Source organism: Cryptomeria japonica, unplaced genomic scaffold (assembly GCF_030272615.1).
Source record: "Cryptomeria japonica unplaced genomic scaffold, Sugi_1.0 HiC_scaffold_252, whole genome shotgun sequence".
NCBI classification, from domain to species: domain Eukaryota; kingdom Viridiplantae; phylum Streptophyta; class Pinopsida; order Cupressales; family Cupressaceae; genus Cryptomeria; species Cryptomeria japonica.
Genome location: NW_026729074.1, coordinates 91,835 through 108,939, shown reverse-complemented (window position 1 = coordinate 108,939; position 17,105 = coordinate 91,835). Strand labels below are relative to the sequence as shown.

General features: G+C 33.1%; 1 protein-coding gene across 1 annotated transcript; it reads right to left on the bottom strand.

The window, feature by feature from the left end:
- Window positions 1–7,141: 7,141 nt before the first annotated feature.
- On the bottom strand, window positions 7,142–16,445 carry LOC131074750 (berberine bridge enzyme-like D-2). Its single transcript, XM_058011426.1, has 4 exons — window positions 16,385–16,445; window positions 13,179–13,360; window positions 8,532–8,842; window positions 7,142–8,444 (listed from the first exon to the last, which is right to left on the bottom strand). Exons 1-4 carry the CDS (start codon window positions 16,443–16,445, stop codon window positions 7,142–7,144), a joined length of 1,857 nt encoding a protein of 618 aa, XP_057867409.1.
- Between the last annotated feature and the right edge of the window lie 660 nt (window positions 16,446–17,105).

The following is a 17,105-nucleotide window of genomic DNA, read 5'->3' as shown; positions in this document are numbered from 1 at the left end:
CGGTTATTGTGTTTATTTCTGCTTGCATAATAAGGCGGTCTATAAAGCTATGGTAGTGTTGATTAGCACTAGCAGCCATCTGTAACCTATTAGTCAATATTTTAAAGCTGTCTAGTTCTTCAATCATACAATAATATATTGTAGATGTTAAAGGTACCTCCATTTATAGATTTTGGTTTTGCTTTAAAAAAATTAGTGAATTTTTATATCTTTATGTGACAAAAAGTTTTACAATCATATCATAATTAGCATATATATCTTTAAAAAAATTATATAAAAACAATTTAAAGATATATTTTTAAAAAAATTTAGATACATCATAATGTTGTGAACTAGATTTTTCAATACATTTATTAATATCAATTGATTACTATTTTATTTTCTAATTTTTAATATTTCATTTTAAAAAAAAATGTCAAGATAAAATTGAATTAAAATGTTAACTTTAGAGAAAAACAATGATTAAAATTTAATTCAAGATAATTTCAAATGATATTTTTAAAATAAAGATAATGATCTCATTCTATATTCTAATATTTTTCTCATGAGAATAAATTTCTTTACATCACCTTCTACAATGATAGAATGTCTCTTGCCATTAATAAATATTTAGTGAAAAAAAATATAGACCCTTTGAGTCACTATTAATGAAATAAGGATTAATGATGATTGATAAAAATTTTGTTTAATTGAATTTTAAAAAAATATAACATGACATCAATTTTTTGTCATATTTCTTTGTAAAAAGTCAATGTAAGATCAAAAAAAGTTTTATATAGGTAAGATGAACCAGATTATGCATAATTAGGAGAATCCATACGAGGACAACCAATTCTAATAGGACATTCATCATAGATAAGTTTGTTTGGAATTAAGGTTGGACAAGCATCATTAAGTACATACTATCCCTATGTCTACTAAGGCTACAAATTTGAGTAATAAAAAAATTTACCAACCACATATTTCAATTATAGAATCAACATGATTAATAAAATTATTGCAACTTTCTACTAATCAAATGAAATCTAAACTCACTAATCATTAAGATATCATAATTAACAAGTAAGAAAGATTTATCATGTCAAAAATATATATACATCATCAAAATAATCATGTGTAAGGAATCTCATATTAATAAAATAAGAAGTTACATAAAATACACATATGTAATCAAAACACTAAATTGACTTGAACAAATATATGAATAAAGATATGTTATTAGTTTTTGGTAAAATATTTGTGGACATAAGCCCAAAACTAGGCACAACATAAGGAAACTATTTCCTTTATATGAAGAATGTAAGGTCGAGTAAAACTAGTATATAAAGTACATGATTGAATCAATCTTGATAGGTACTCCTAACTTGCAACCTCCACGCAAGAACAATATGGGTGAAAACATCATGGAAGCACCTTACAGCATAATTTTAAAGCACCATGCTTCCCCAAAATCCTCCTAATGAAGAATACCTTATCTTGCATGAGGATGCCTAGCAATCCAAAACAAGCAAGAGTGAAGGAATCTATTGTAGTGTGATATATTTACATTCTAAATGTAAATATAAAAAATATCATGATATGCTTGAGAGAAAGACAATAAACAATCAAATCTCAAGCATTTACTAAAAAATAATGATCATTTCACAAAGAATCTTTTTAGGACAACTATAAGTAGGTAAATTTGAAGTAGAAACTTACTCTTCTATATTGCTCCATATATTATACCCATCTAAAAATGACTCAAAATACTAAGAATATAAAATCAATTACAAATGCATACATAAGCATAATTCATCCATATAATATTTTATGAACTATATCATAATTCATAAAATAAAAGTCAAAATTATATGATGTTAAAGGATATTAACACCTTACCCAATGCATTTTAAATTTTAAGATAAATTAACCATCAAGAACACCATTTCAATATCAACTATTATAAAAGATATCCATCATGAAACAATAATAAAATTTATCAAGTGATGAAAATTTTAGTTATCATCTTAGTAATTATCAAAGACCATGAATAGAAATTATCAACATGTCAGAAACCAATTATCAAAGACCATGAATAGAAATTAAAATAACTCACCCTTTCTATTGTTGGATGATTTATGATCATTAAGATGATAATTAAATAAGTTAATCATCAACACATTATAATACCAATTAAATGTTGGCTATTGTATCAAGACATACTTAATTATGAGTTAAATTCATTTAAATTTTATGAAACTATATCCCTCAACATAGATTATTCAACCATCATGTTTACAACTAATACCTACACATTTATCCATAAAATCTATTTAAATTATCATTAAACTCCCTTCATTTTACCCTAAATGATTTATTTTAAAAATGTTATATCAAAATAGCATTATTTTTAGAATATGGACTTGGGTTTTTAAATCTATCAATTATTAAATCATGTTATATATTTCATCTAGCTAATAAATTTAATAAATTGGAGAAATAGAAGCTTTAACTCAACTCCTAATAAGATCCAACTCTTATTTTCAATATATAGAGAGAGTATGGAAGAGAAATTATAAAATAGTGATCTAGCGACTTGATATGTGGGAAAATGAGATCCTATCCTAAGAATGTAAACTGAGATCTCAAATCTCCATGGCATATCAATAGAATTATAAGAAGGCCAAGTTGAAATTCTAAAAGTAGAGCTAAATGCTAAGGATTTATGATTCCTTTTTTGAATGGATTTGAGATAGTGAAGAGTGTGTGAATGAACTAAGTTAAATGATAGAAAAATGAGGACTTTTAACATAGAAAACAATATACTAAACTAATAACAAGCATAGTAAGACAAATCAATAAATAAGATACAGAGAAGAACACATAGCTACAATTGGGAGCCAAAAGTGCTAGATAGGGTTGGAGGGTACCGTAGTCCTAAGGGCATCCAAGCTAACAAAAAAGTTTAAAAACATAGTGAAGAGGTCCTGTAAGCTTGGTTCCAAGAATTTGAGCCAAAAAATATTAGACACAACTAGAAGACACCCTAGTCTAGGTGTTTTCATCAGTTTGATATCTACAGTCATCTATCATAGTCTTCTCTACACACTTGGAGTACTCTCCAATGTTGGATCTAAACATGCACACATGAAAATGGGATAAACTAGTTGTGTTATATAAGGGCCTTCATAATTTAAAGCTTGTGTTGGTATTCCCACCTTCAAAGTAGTAATGATTATGTAAAAAGAGTGTTGGTAATAATATAAATACTAAAATGAAGTGATTTTACCTTTGGTATGAAAGCATTATATGGAGTTCATATAAATTTGATGAAGCAATGCTCTTTAGTCGAGTCCTCCAAGTGTTGATGCAATAACATGATAATGAAACATAAATTAGGAACATGAAATCATACACCAATATAGCTCTGCAATTTATCTTGCTAACTGAGTGTGTTCATAATTTCTTTTGTTTGAATTACATAGGAATAATTAATTTTATAATTTAAATTTATGAATGATAAAAGATTACTTTATATATGTTCAAAAGATGTTTAAGATTTTAGGTCAACATAAAATCAACAAATACAAAAATTGAGACTACAATCCAAATTGAGAATAATTTCACTAACAATAATTGTAACTTCAAAGAATTTTGGCGGGACATAAGTGGAAGGCACCCTAGTCCCACAAAAATAGGACCTATGAAAGGGAATCACACTTGTCAAGGTTTGTGATGCTAAATCAGTTCCTAGTTTGAGTATTCTATGATAGTTAAATTATGGGATTGATAATTAAATTATGAGGCATAGCTGGACACAAAGAGGCCTAAAATGATCTATGTGAAATTGTAAAGGTCTACAATTTACTATAGTACATTTACCCCCACTTTAGTAGGAGTATGAATTCATGTTAATAATCATGGAAAAGTACACATAAAGAGATAGAGTAGCTAAGAGAAAATATTCAAATATACATATATACAAAGAAACCAATGTTAGTTCTAAAGAAAACAAAAGGTTTAGAGTCAACTAGATGAAGAGAAATTGTTGTACATGTTATCTTAACCACTAAGATCATTCTTAGAATCTTATAGAAAAGGCACAAGTGAACTTCTAGAAATAGATGAGAGCATGCACCAATGAGAGGAAGACCCATGGTCTACCAACTGGCAAGTTGTGTTAGGTGGGTGATCCATGTAGTCTAACAAAATAATCACACCACCGAGTCACACCATACAAGGTGATAAACACCTACAAAATTATAATCAACAAAAATAATCATAATTTAATTTTATCATTATCCATTAGGGATAAATTAATAGGATTAGTTTAAAATAATATAAAATACACTAATAGAGAAATATTATAAAAAAAAGTGTTAGAATATTTAATCTTTACTTGGCTTAGGTTTATTTGTATTTAGTTTAGGATATTCCTTTGGAATTCCTACATGTAATTTGTCCTCTAGTACATGTGTGAGGACAAGCCATTTCTTTTATTTTCCTTTATTAAGGAATATTAGATTTCCTCCATAAGAGGATGTGGACACATGGCACACACATTTTATGAATGGTGGCATTCATAGATTTGGGAGTTACTTTGTAACTCCTCTCCTCATCTCTATTTAAGAGATGTCTCCTCTCTCATTTCTTCTTAATGACAATATTGTAAAGAGCTTCTTGCTCTCTCTCTCTCTCTCTCGTTTTAGGCATTGCCTCATTCATAATATCACAAGGGGTTTTTCTTTGCTTTTCCCCTTTCAAAAGTTCTTGTTCCTCCTTATTCACATTTAGGTGATTGCTCCAAGGTTTTTGCATTTCCCTTGGTAACATTTACTTCATCATTAAACTTACTTGGATTTTGTTTTTCTTTCCTTGCTCTTATATTTCCTTTCAAAAAGATTAGGAGATATTTTTGAAAAAATTGAGATAGAATATGAATTGAACAATGAGGAATAGAGGAGATTGAAATAAGTTGAGGATAGAATGAAGATGCCATGAAAGGATTGAGAATGCAAGAGAAGCCTCGTTGAAGTGTGCTATGAGGGTTGCTACTAAGATTTTTGAATTTTTTTAATTATTAGAAAAAATAGATACAAAATCACTCAATAACATAGACATGCAAAAGTAATAGTTATCCCTAATTAATTGGAGACATAATATGATATTAATGAAAAATAAATTAAATGAGTCCAAAGATCCAATATAAGAAAGAGATGGTGCTTTCCCATTTAGTTTTTTAATTCAAGTAATAAATTTTATTTGAAATATGTTGGCAAATGCACACTCCAATGAGACATTGTAGGTGATTGAAGGTTTTGTCATTGATGGCAACCTTACAATCCTATGACACCAGCAAGGCAATCCACCAGCACTAGCAAAGTCAAAATCTACACCGACACACAGACCACCGGCACCGGTAGTGAAAGGAAGCATACCGGCACATAAGCCGACAGATATTTTGTTGATAATATATTTTGTTTATTATTGTAAAATCATTGTAAGCCGACTTGGCAAATTGTAAAATGACTCATATATATAAGAGATCATTGTAGAACAATTATGTAATCATGGAGGAATGTAATTAGCCAAAATAAGGCAGACCTATTATGCGAATTATAGGTTGAGGATTTATGTAAGAAACAGAGCTATAAACCGATACTGGATCTAGCATAGTAGATGCTATTTTGAAGCAATACAAGAAATTGGATTTATATAATCCATTTTGTAAGTCAGTGAGAATTCCCATTTTGTAATTGAGCAGTGAGCTCTAGGCACTTGGCCTTCCTGCATGTGCAGGCCCCTCTTGTAGCAGTAATATTCTCTTATTGGCCAGTAAGTGAATATTGTGGGTCACAAATCCCACCGAGGTTTTTCCCCCACCGGGTTTCCTCATTAAACTACCATGTTATGGTGTTATTTTCATTTGGTTGCTTTTATCTCTATTTATTGCATTACTTTCTGTTTACCGGTATACTGTATTGATATGTTCTACATGTTTTAAGTTAAGAAAATCTTATTATTGGTTAGATACTGATTCATCCCCCCCTCTCAGTATCTGTGGGAATCTTAACAAAATATGCCCAATCTAAAATTAGCATAAGTAAAGGGTTTGATGGGTTAATAACCCTAATTACTTAATTAAACAATCAAATTTTTAGTGAAGAGTTGTTGAATGTTGTAGTGCATGATAATGAGGGCCTAAAAAAAGAGAAGAGGTTTAAAATTATAATTTTAAGGAAAAATAAAAATAAATATAATCTTAAAGTAAATGTTCAACAATTTAAAACTTTATATGAACATAATACAATCATTATAGGAAATATTTTATAATTCCAATTGATTTGATAAAAGCATACTAGCCAATAATAAGTAATTATGGAAAGGAGCATGCTTTAATGTTAAAATACAAATGAAAAGTTGAACCCTCAAAACCAAATGTAATGCTTGTAGCATGTATAGAAGGAAGATTTTCTCAAATGGATATATTTAATAGACACTTATATATAAAGAAAGACACGATGAGAAGACAATTTATGGTATTGTGGGAAGAGATTTTGGTAGAGTATTTCTTTAATATCGTATTACTTAATGATAATGACAAAATTAGTTAAACAACGAGAAGTTGTTGAATTCGATAAGAGAATTATTAATTTAAACATGTTTCAACATGTTTCCTTAAGATTGAAAAATAAATTCACTTTATTTAGATTTAGATTCAATGAGCCAAAAAAAACCTATCTCACAAATTTGGATTGAGTTAGATGGAAATAAGAACACAATTCCTTTTAGTATGTTGTTCATCTCTAATTAAATAACAAGTACACACTTAAATCAAACTGAAAATCATCTAACATTGAGATAATTTAGATATGAAGATACCTAACAAATAATCATAATGTTAAAGGCTATAATATCTAGGAAATGAAAAGTTAAATGCACTATACAATTCAAACATATAAGAATCTATATACATCAATACAAAGTTCACGATCTATACACATCATTGACAATCTAAAGAAGAATAGCAACATCAGAGTACTCTAACATTTATATTTCAAGTGCATTGGGATGTGCATATAATAAGATAAGATAATATTATAAATATTAGAAAGTCTTTAAAGTTAAATGCGCTTAAAGCTAATTGACGGTATCATAGCTTTTAGGAGCTTCCTTTTATGTCAACACATTTCTTAATATTATAATCACACCTAGGAGGAATGCTCTGAGGATTATTGAAGTTGTTAGCGGGATCCACCTGCGTTTTAGCTTCAACAAGCCTATCGAAATTTGCACCAAAATACTTTTCACCCCAAACTCTGGCCTCTTCAACGGAATCGTGGCCAGTGCCCAGATCAAGGTCAAGAAAGTTCACGTATGCAGCCCTGGGACAATGGGAGACATAAGGTTCCATGTATTTATAAAGATCCCTCATCCACTTAAGGTAGTAATCATCTTCACCACTCTCAGTCCAGGATATGTTGTAGTGTATGCTGAACAATGTCCCAGCTCGCTGAGGAAACGGCCTCGCATCGGAGAGTATCCTGTCCATCTCCCCTCCCAAGGGAAAGAAAATTGTATACACACACGGCTCTTTTGCCATTCTGCTCCACAGTTCTCTCAGCGCAGACTCTGGAAGAGGGACATTGGCGAAATCTGACTTCACTTTGAAGTAGCTCTTCTTGTAATAATACCTGTTAGTTAATTCACTGATTGGGATGTTGTTCTCGAAGTAGGCAATTGTCTTTATCCAACTCATTTCTTCACAATTTGCCGACTCCAGTTCAAGCTCTGGGAAGCTCTGCGCAATTTTATGCACCAGCTCGTTCTGACACCCAAGGTATGTTCCTTCGAACAAGGCTCTGATTACTTTTCTCTCGTTAAAGTCGACCTTTACTTGCATGAAGATGTTGTCCTCCAATTTGGGAGCAACATATTGCCATCTGTTCACGGTCTCCGTGACAGTATCTGTACCATATTTCAACACTTTGAAGGCTGTTAAAACTGGAGGCACCGCCACCAACCGGATTTTCCAGGCACAAACAACTCCCCAGCTGCCACCGCCGCCTCCTCTCAGGGCCCAAAACACATCTTCGCCCATTTGGATTCTATTCACCATCTCCCCTGACCCATTTATCAGGAGGGCGTCCAACACATTGTCAACTGAAAGGCCGTACTTTCTCGACAGAAAACCCAGCCCCCCACCTGCGAAATGACCACCGGAGCCCACAGTGTGGCAAATTCCTGCAGGAAACGCGAGCTCAGGCGAGCTTTCTGCTATAGCAGAATAAACTTCACCTAACGTGGCGCCTCCTTCTACCCAGGCCGTCTCTGATTTCTCGTCCACAGTGACTTTGTTCAGCTTTTGAAGATCGATAAGCACGAAAGGAGCGTCCGCAGTGTAGGAAAGCCCCTCGTAGCTGTGCCCTCCACATCGAACACGAATCTCCCATGGGCATTTTATCCTACACAGTAGGGATTCACTCACATTGCTTTTAACAGTTAATGATAAAAAAAAAAAAAAAAATTCTTGCTTCTTTACAAAACATTACCTTTGACCATTCATCCAAATATCATTTAATAGTAGAAACACAAATTGTTGCAGCTGGCATTTGTCGTCGGGAATAAAGATAAAGTCAGGATTGCGTATTTGAGGTTCTCTGTATCGAAGGTTCTGCGCAGAAAAATCAAGTGTAGAAATATACTCGGGACACTGTATAAAGTCTGTTAAGCCACCTTTTTTAAAACATTCAAACAATCCATTAAAATTTGCATTCCCTTTGTCCACTTGAGGATTGTTACCGATCATAACCTTTGCCATCTCTGGAGAATGTCTCGAATTCTTTACGGAAAAACTCCTCAACTGCGTACAGTTTTCAGACACAAATTTCAGCCTCGAAAATTAACTTAAGTGAACCAAACCATGCTACGTAATGTGAGCAGGGATTAAGATTAGCATCAGTATGATCTGTATGAAGTTAGTATTCCTAAGAATGATCATACAATTTTCATCGTCATATTTTGCTTTAATTTAGAGGCGCAAACAAAATTATTTTGAATTTTATTTTCCTTTATAAATTACTTTAAGTAAAATACAACTTTCTTAAAATCTCATTACCTTAATTCAAAAGTTTCGGAGAAGAGAGGATTCATATCTACCTTAGTCCCTGGGTCATACGTTGTGTAATCAGGCTTCTCTAATAGTGGAAGAGAAAAATGTAATAGATTTTCATGCTAAGTCAAAGGATAGCTCTAGTGTGGGTGAGAAAATCCAATATCACCATTAAAGAGTCCCTTGGTAGGGTCGTCTCATCTTTGTGCTTGATCCTGTTTACAAAGAAAGAGAAAAGGAAATAGGAGATGTTATCGCCTAGAGCTTGATCTTGTTTACAAAGAAAGAGTCCCTTATTATGAATTAAATTTATGATTGAAAATGGAATTGTATTATTATTTTCTGAATTCTTCTTTATGTTTAAACTCTTTAAAAAATACACATTTTTTTTAAAATAAAAGAATTGAAATTCATGTATTTTCTAAAATCAATGGAATATTTTCATAAATTTATTTAACTATAATTAATGTAGGATAACTAGAGGACAAGCAATACATTTAGATTATTGAAGAATGTAGCTGCCTCAGCTCAAACGATAGCCATTAGTTTTATGCCTTGAAAGAAACAATGTGGTGAAATTCTCTACCAAACCCAGTAACGGTTTAAAGTTAAAATTGGACAGAACTAAAATGAAATAAGTAAATTTAATTTCATGCCTCATATTTAAGTTCTTTCATAGGAAAGCCTATTCAATTCCCTTTATTCTCTTTTTCTCGTTGACAGTAGTTTCTATTGTAATACACTACTATCTTTATGAAAATGCCAGTAGAAATGGACGTTATACTTCTGCGTATTTTTTTTCTGGTTCTTTGTATATCAATATAGTCTCCTTGCTCTAAATTTTCATGTGCATTCTTATCAAACAAATGGAGATAAAAATAGAGGAAGATCTAAAAATCGTATGCCTAAATAGGGAACCTATTAGAAAAGGGGATTCGTTGACAGTCTTAAACTGACGCTTACAGCAGTTGTATTGGCCATTAACACCACGGATTGTAGACTTAAAACTTACGCTTGGAGCATTCTTAGAAGCATTCCTTGAGATTTGACAGTTTAATTTCCGAAGTACAGACGGAACAGGAGTGTTGTACGATAACGATACTAAAAAAACATAACATCTTTTAATGAGTTATTCAAAGAGGAAGAATGCGGGGAAAGCTTGTGGAATCTGGCAAAATTGGAAAATTCTAGGAGAGCTAATGGTCTAGAATAGTGCAAGCTCCTAGGAAAGCTTGTAATCGAATATATAAATCCTACTAGAAGTAAAAATTTAAAAGTATGAGAAACAAAAGAGAAGATGGAGGGGATGTAAAAGCACATCTTTGTGTACCTCAGTTTAACGTGGAAAACAAGCCCTAACGTGAAAAACAATTGTTTAACCAAAAGTTGAAATTTCCGCTCTTTCCAAAAATGATTAGAAAACACTACAAAAATCACTTCAAACAGTAAGACATCAATCTGCAATTAGTCCAGACCATTCTAAATAGCACACAAAAGTCACTTTTCACAGCGTACGTAGGAAGAGTAAAGATTCTTACAATATTCAAGCCTTGCAGTGGATGGAGTATACACTATGAGAGCCTTCGTTAAATCAATCAGTTGTCAATGTCTGTTACGAACATCCCTACACAAAATCTTCGCGACGACTCTCAAACTTACAAATCGCTACTATAACAAGGCACCTATTTAGAGTTGAGGCACAAGGAGTACTAATATTCATGATCAATGTGAAAAGGAGCCAAAATAACAAGATTAGGTATCGCGATTCCGGTGTAGTATGCTTCAATTATGAGCAAAGTTTTGCACATGGTCGATGAAAAACAGTTATTATATTCACCGGGGCCAGTGGGAGTAAGACTTTTCTATGTCAACATCTCGAGTGTAGTGCTCTGCAATTCTTTGAAAGATTTTGCACATGCTCGATCATAAATAGACTGTGTGAGTAAGACTTTTCAAAGCAAGTTGCTCGTTTAGAAAGAAATTATTCTTCTATAATTTCATATCCGTTTAATCCAATGGGGGAGGTCCCGAGTTTGGCATTCATTCTAGGTGAACATCTCAAGTGTACTATTGTTTTGCCAGTTAAAAGCCACTGTATATATTTATTTCTTTATTCATTTATTTTTCAAAGCTATTCTACACTGACATTTACAACGGCAAAATATATTCCTTAAATAAACATGTCGAAGTTATTGTTTTCAGTAACGTCATTGAAAATCCACCGATAACGTGAGATATTTTCTTTTACTCTTTAAACAAAAATTGTTTTAAATGTTTGCACATGTTCCGAATAAATTAATTTAGTTTTCTATTTTTAATTTTTAAATATTGTAAAAGATTTGAGTTTAGTATCATTTAGGAGTTTTATATATTTGTTTGGTTTAATGATGTAAAAATTAAAGAGAAAGATTTTATAATACAAAGAATATTTATGTAGACAACATTTTTCTATGCATATCATTATATATCTCATAAAGAATAGGAGTACTCAACTCTATTAAATATTTGTTAGTAAATAGATTTGTCACTGCAATCATTTACCTGAAACTGACCCTGTTTGCCCGATGAGCAGTGACAAACGTCCCAACAGTTGGAGAGATCGTTCTGTGAAACATGATCTTCCTCTGCGTTTGAGAGGGGCAGCTCCCTCGTATGATAGGGGTATTTAGGATTTTTGTGTACTTTTAACCTGAAAGTACGTAAAGGAGAAAACATAAAACTAAAAAGAAATAAAGATAGAAACCCCAACAATAGACATACGACCATCAACTGAGATTTATCACCATTAAAAACAAATTACAAGGGGAGTATATAAGGTTATATGCTTAGTCATGAGATGAAGATTAAGAAGAATGACGAATCTCAACATACGAAGAGATAAGACACTTCAACACATTCAAACTGAGATACCAAAGGTTGCTTGTGCATCATCACATCAATTGTACAAATCACATATGCATTAATGGACTACCAATTTGACTTACGAGAAATTAGCAATGATAACACATGAATACATTTAGAACATATGAACTAAGACGTATTCTTCATTATCCTTTTGGAAATATACAAGTCCAAAATCCTTTCTATACATAGTGCAAATCAAAATATCATTACAATTTTCTCCTGCAATTCTAGCAGAGTTTTTCCCTCTGTAAAAAGTCTCCCCTTACATTACAAATAGCCTTGTATTTATAGGCTTCCCAGAATAACCACCTTAGTAACTAACTTTATTCCTGGGTTAATAACTAACTCTTTTCTAAGTGAATTTCAAAGAGTTAATAACTTACACACTTATGCATAGAAAAAGTCAACTTCCTAACCTTTAGTTACAATAAGTGAGTTAAATCACTTTTACAAAAGATCATCTTGAAACATAAAACTTTAGATAAAACTTTCAAGTTAGGATTGCAATGAGGTTCTTATCCAACTTCATCTTATTCATTTGCCAATTTCCTCACGACTTGAACCTTGACTCTTATACTTGATTCTGCACAAATGTTCAAGAGATGAACATAAGCCACATCATTTGAGTTGTTGCATATACTCTTAAACTCATATTTTTATGTGATATATGAGCACCAAGTGGACACATTCACCAATGTCTTTTCCCATTCTTACAAGGGTTTAAACGATGCCATTCTCTCTGGTATAAACATAAGTGCTTGTCCACAACTTTAAGCCATTTCAACATTCCCGATCCTCGACATGTAAAACTCTTCTCTCCACATTTGGCGAGAAGTATTTTATTGAATAGCTTGCATATTGTCTATGCTTTACGGCTCACATACCACGATGCCCAAAATGCCATGTGGAAAAGTTTATGTGCTAGCACAATGCCTTATGATCTTCACTCATATTCGCCAAAGCCGCAGATGTAATTTCTTTTACTTATTTGATATAATGTCGAGGATTGATTCATTCTATCTTATCGTTGGCAAGGAGGATGCTGGAAAAAGTCATCAAAATAAAATGTGTTTATTATTATGCCAAGAGACCACGTTACTTTGAGGAATTCTATCAAATTATTCACGTGCGTTGTTTGTATTTCCATAGTTCTCACGACTTGCAGCAGCTGTCACAAACTAACCCTGCTGAAAGCGATGTCCACATGCCTTGTCACCTGTCCATGCCCTATGAGCACGTGACCATGAGGAATTATGCTAACGGTGTGGTGTGTTCTGTTTGCAGCCAACACCTGAGACCGCGTGACTTTGAGAAAGTAGACACAAAACAGTGCATTGCTGAAACCACAACCTCCTTTGGGGAATTCTGCAAAATAGTTAACGTGCATTGTCAACTGTTAACAGGCGTTGTCAAATAGTTCACATGCATTGTCAAACAGTTCATGTGCGTTGTTTGTGCATTCCACATTTCCCACAATTCGCAGCAACATAAAAAAAATGATATCAAAGACCATCTCTGTTGGAAACAACGTTTAGTTCACACACCTTGTCACATTATCATTCCTTGAGACCACATAACTGTGAGGGATGACGCCAAATAGTGTATGTGCACTGCTGATAATCTTGGTATTCTTTGAGGAACTTATGCCAAACAGTTAACATGCATTGTCAAACGCATTTCCTATGCTTCCCCGATGCATTCTTATCTGCCACGATATTCTGTCAAAGAGTTCACATGCCATGTCAAGAATCCCATGATTTGCATGTGACGTGTTCCATATCTCCTTGAGGCGGTCTTCCAAATAGTTAAACACCTATGAGTGGCATTAATCCAAACACTTTGAGAGCTTCCTCGCAAACTCCATTTCATGCATATCCTATATTCATCGCATTCCATGAGACCACATTTCTTTGAGGAATTCTGTCAAATGGTTCACATGCATTTTTTGTGCATCCATAACCTACAACATACATGATATTCTTGTCAAGCATCTCATGAATATTGTCTATTCTTCCTCATTCTGCAACATTCAAACATGTTACGTATATTGGCTATCAAAGTAGTCACAACTACAACATCTGACGCGATTCCCTCTCTTTTTCAATGCTTTGATGAACGCTCATAACTTGCTCTCTGAATCCTTCTTTTATTTATTATTTTTCTTTAATATCTTTCCTTTCTTTGATAAAATCAATAAGAGGTTAAGAATGCTCAAAAATTGAGCATTTTTAACCTTCTTGACAAAGTGGGGCCCGAAAGGTTAAGAAATGGGGTTAGAAATGCTCAAATTTTGAACATTCTTAACCTTTTGGGGATAGGTTAGAAATATGGGTTAGAAATGCTCAAAAAGTGAGCATTTCTAACCTTTTTTGCCAAGGGTTAAAAAAAGAGGTTAAGAATGCTCAAAAATTGAGCATTTCTAAACTTGAGCTTCACGAACTATCCTTTAGACCTTAGAAAACCATTGATCACAGCGTAGAAACAGGGAAGAGTGCAACCGATGCTTTTGAACTTCCTTTTAAGAACCAAAAGATCAGACATATGAAAATAATTTAAAATATTAAATTATTATTTGAAAAATAATTTAAATATTTCAAATATATTGCTTTGGCTGACGAAAAATGGCATAACTTTCAAATGGTGGGGAGTTAGGTCTTGAAATTTGAAAAACGTATCAATGAAAGGGAAAAAGGTCAACATGATTATTTACACCACATGATGAAGCCTAGGATGAGATATTTAATCATTTTGGGGGCAACAGACACCAAAAATGGAAAGTTTAAAATATGACAAAGTATGAACTGGGCTCAGGTGAAAGTTGGCCACACAACATAAAATGATATTTAGATCCTGACTGTCATGCGATTTCCCTCAATTTATGGTAATTCTCAAAAACTCTTCCATTTTCAGGTTTTGGCTAGCAATGATCTTGGACAACGCGCTCATTACCTACGTGTAAACACTCATTAGATCCCGCTCTAACCTTGGGAACAATTTGAAGATTTGAATAATAAGCATGACAAATATAAGGACAACAATATTGAAATAATGTAAGAAAGCATCAAAATGTAATAATTATAGAAACAAATATTAACTTTTAACCATGACAATCTTGCTCTTTGTCCCCTCCCACTTGGAGTTTAGAATTCTCCTTTCTTGCCTAATGGTTCTCTACATTCTTTAGATCTTGTTGTGGACCTTGGAATTGTTGTGACGTATTCACACATCGCCCTATTGTAAATGGGGAGTCCTCTTTTCTTAGCTTAGTTGTCATAAATTAGGTGTTTTAGTTTCGTATAATTTAAAGTGTGTGCCTCTTAAATTAAAAAATCTAAAAAAAAATTAAAAATTAAAACATCCAAAAACATTTAAAAATTAAAAAATACAAAAAAAAATAAAAAATAAAAAATACAAAAAATTAAAAATTTTAAAAATCGAAAAAAATTGAAAATTTTCAAAAAATCATGAAAATTTTTACTAAGACATAGAAAATAAGCCTTCTAAACGATGCCACTACTGCTTCTCAGTGGTAGCACTGCTGCCTCTCAGTGGTAGCACTGCTGCCTCTCAATGGTGCCACTTGTGCTTTTAAACAATGCCTTTTGGTGCCTCTGCTGTTTAGCAGCAGTACCACTGCTTCTTTTAAGCAATGTCTTTCAGTGTCACTGCTTCTTTTAAGCAGTGCCACCTCATGTCACTGCTGCTTGCTTCTTGAAAGCATTGCACTTCTCATGCATTGCTAATCACTACTCCTAGTGATGCAAGTTGTTGAAAACAATTTCAATATTCAATTCCACAATGAACAAGAGCACATGCAATGCAAAGTGTAGCAACACAATTTGAATTTCCACGATACAACTCTAGAAGGTATTCAATGATCATGTATGAGCTCAAGAACAAAATTCAAAGGCAAATGTGAAGCATTTAATTAATGGTTTGAAGATCAATTTTAAAATGATACATTCGATAAAGGTGGCGATATAATTCAAATCATTTAATACATGAAGCTTTGCTATCAATCGATGAAGGTGATAAGGCAATTTCAACTTGGAAATTTTGAAGGCCTCATGATTCGATTCAATGAAGATGTCCAGTGGTTTGAAAATAAAACAAAATGTCATTTAAAGTTTGTGAATTGACATTTAATGAAGGTGGTCGAACTGCTTAGTATCCTAATTCAGGCTCATTTAATAAAATCGTCCAAAAGGTGATGAGTTACCTATTGCTATTAATCACTTCGTTTGATCAATTTGTAATCGACTTGCCTTTAATTGCCTATGATCAACTTGAACACAGCCAATATATACACCAACGATTTGAGATTTTTATCAAATTTTGATCATCATAAGGTGGTGACTCTGGTTTTAACATCAGCGATTTGAAACTTACCGAGTTTGATCGGCGACTTCATCTCAGACATGTGACTCCACGTGACAACTTTATCAGCCATTTGGTCATATCAATTTCATCCTTTTGATTAACGACTTGAGGATAGCAGACTAACCAAAGTCACTCTGTTTGACAACGAATTCATCCCGTGTCATAGCAATTTGTGTTGGGAATGTGAAGCCCAACGGTCACATGACCATTCGCGTTCTCACAACTGTTCATTTCATAGCTGATTATGATTATATAATGGCTGTGTGCAGCCCATGTATTTAGAGAGTTGATTAATAGATGTTATTCCCTGCTTTGAGTGTGGATGTAGACATATTTGCCGAACCACGATAAATCATGTGTTGTTTACTTTTTCTGTTTTTGTTTTTGTTTTCTCTGTTCTTTCTAATCCTTACAATTGGTATCAAAGCCATATTGGCTTGAGCAGAGATGGAGGAAGAAGGAGAAGGTAAAACTTATAACTTCTATGGCAGTTTTACGTTCCATGTAAAACTATGCTTCAAGCGCCACGTACATTGGTGGGATGGTTGGAAGAAAGAGGGGGACTCAGTTGAAGAGGAGAATCCAGCAAAAGAGAAGGATGTTGGGATTCTCATTTGCTCTCCCCTTGAATCAGCCTTGGCACTTATTGGCCAAACAATTAGTGGCCGGGAAGTTATTGGCATTCGTGTGGTGAAGGTTGAACATCGTGATAGTTCATATATAGACGCTG

Bases quoted from the DNA above. Each gene is read 5' to 3' on its own strand.
- LOC131074750 (XM_058011426.1), bottom strand. From the start codon at position 16,445: ATGGCTGATAAAGTTGTCACGTGGAGTCACATGTCTGAGATGAAGTCG. The intron at 13,361-16,384 runs GTAAGTTTCAAA...ACTATTTTGCAG, and splicing joins GAAGTCGCCGATCAAACTCG to AATTCCCCAAAGGAGGTTGT. The intron at 8,445-8,531 runs GTAATGTTTTGT...CCTACTGTGTAG, and splicing joins ATTTGGATGAATGGTCAAAG to GATAAAATGCCCATGGGAGA.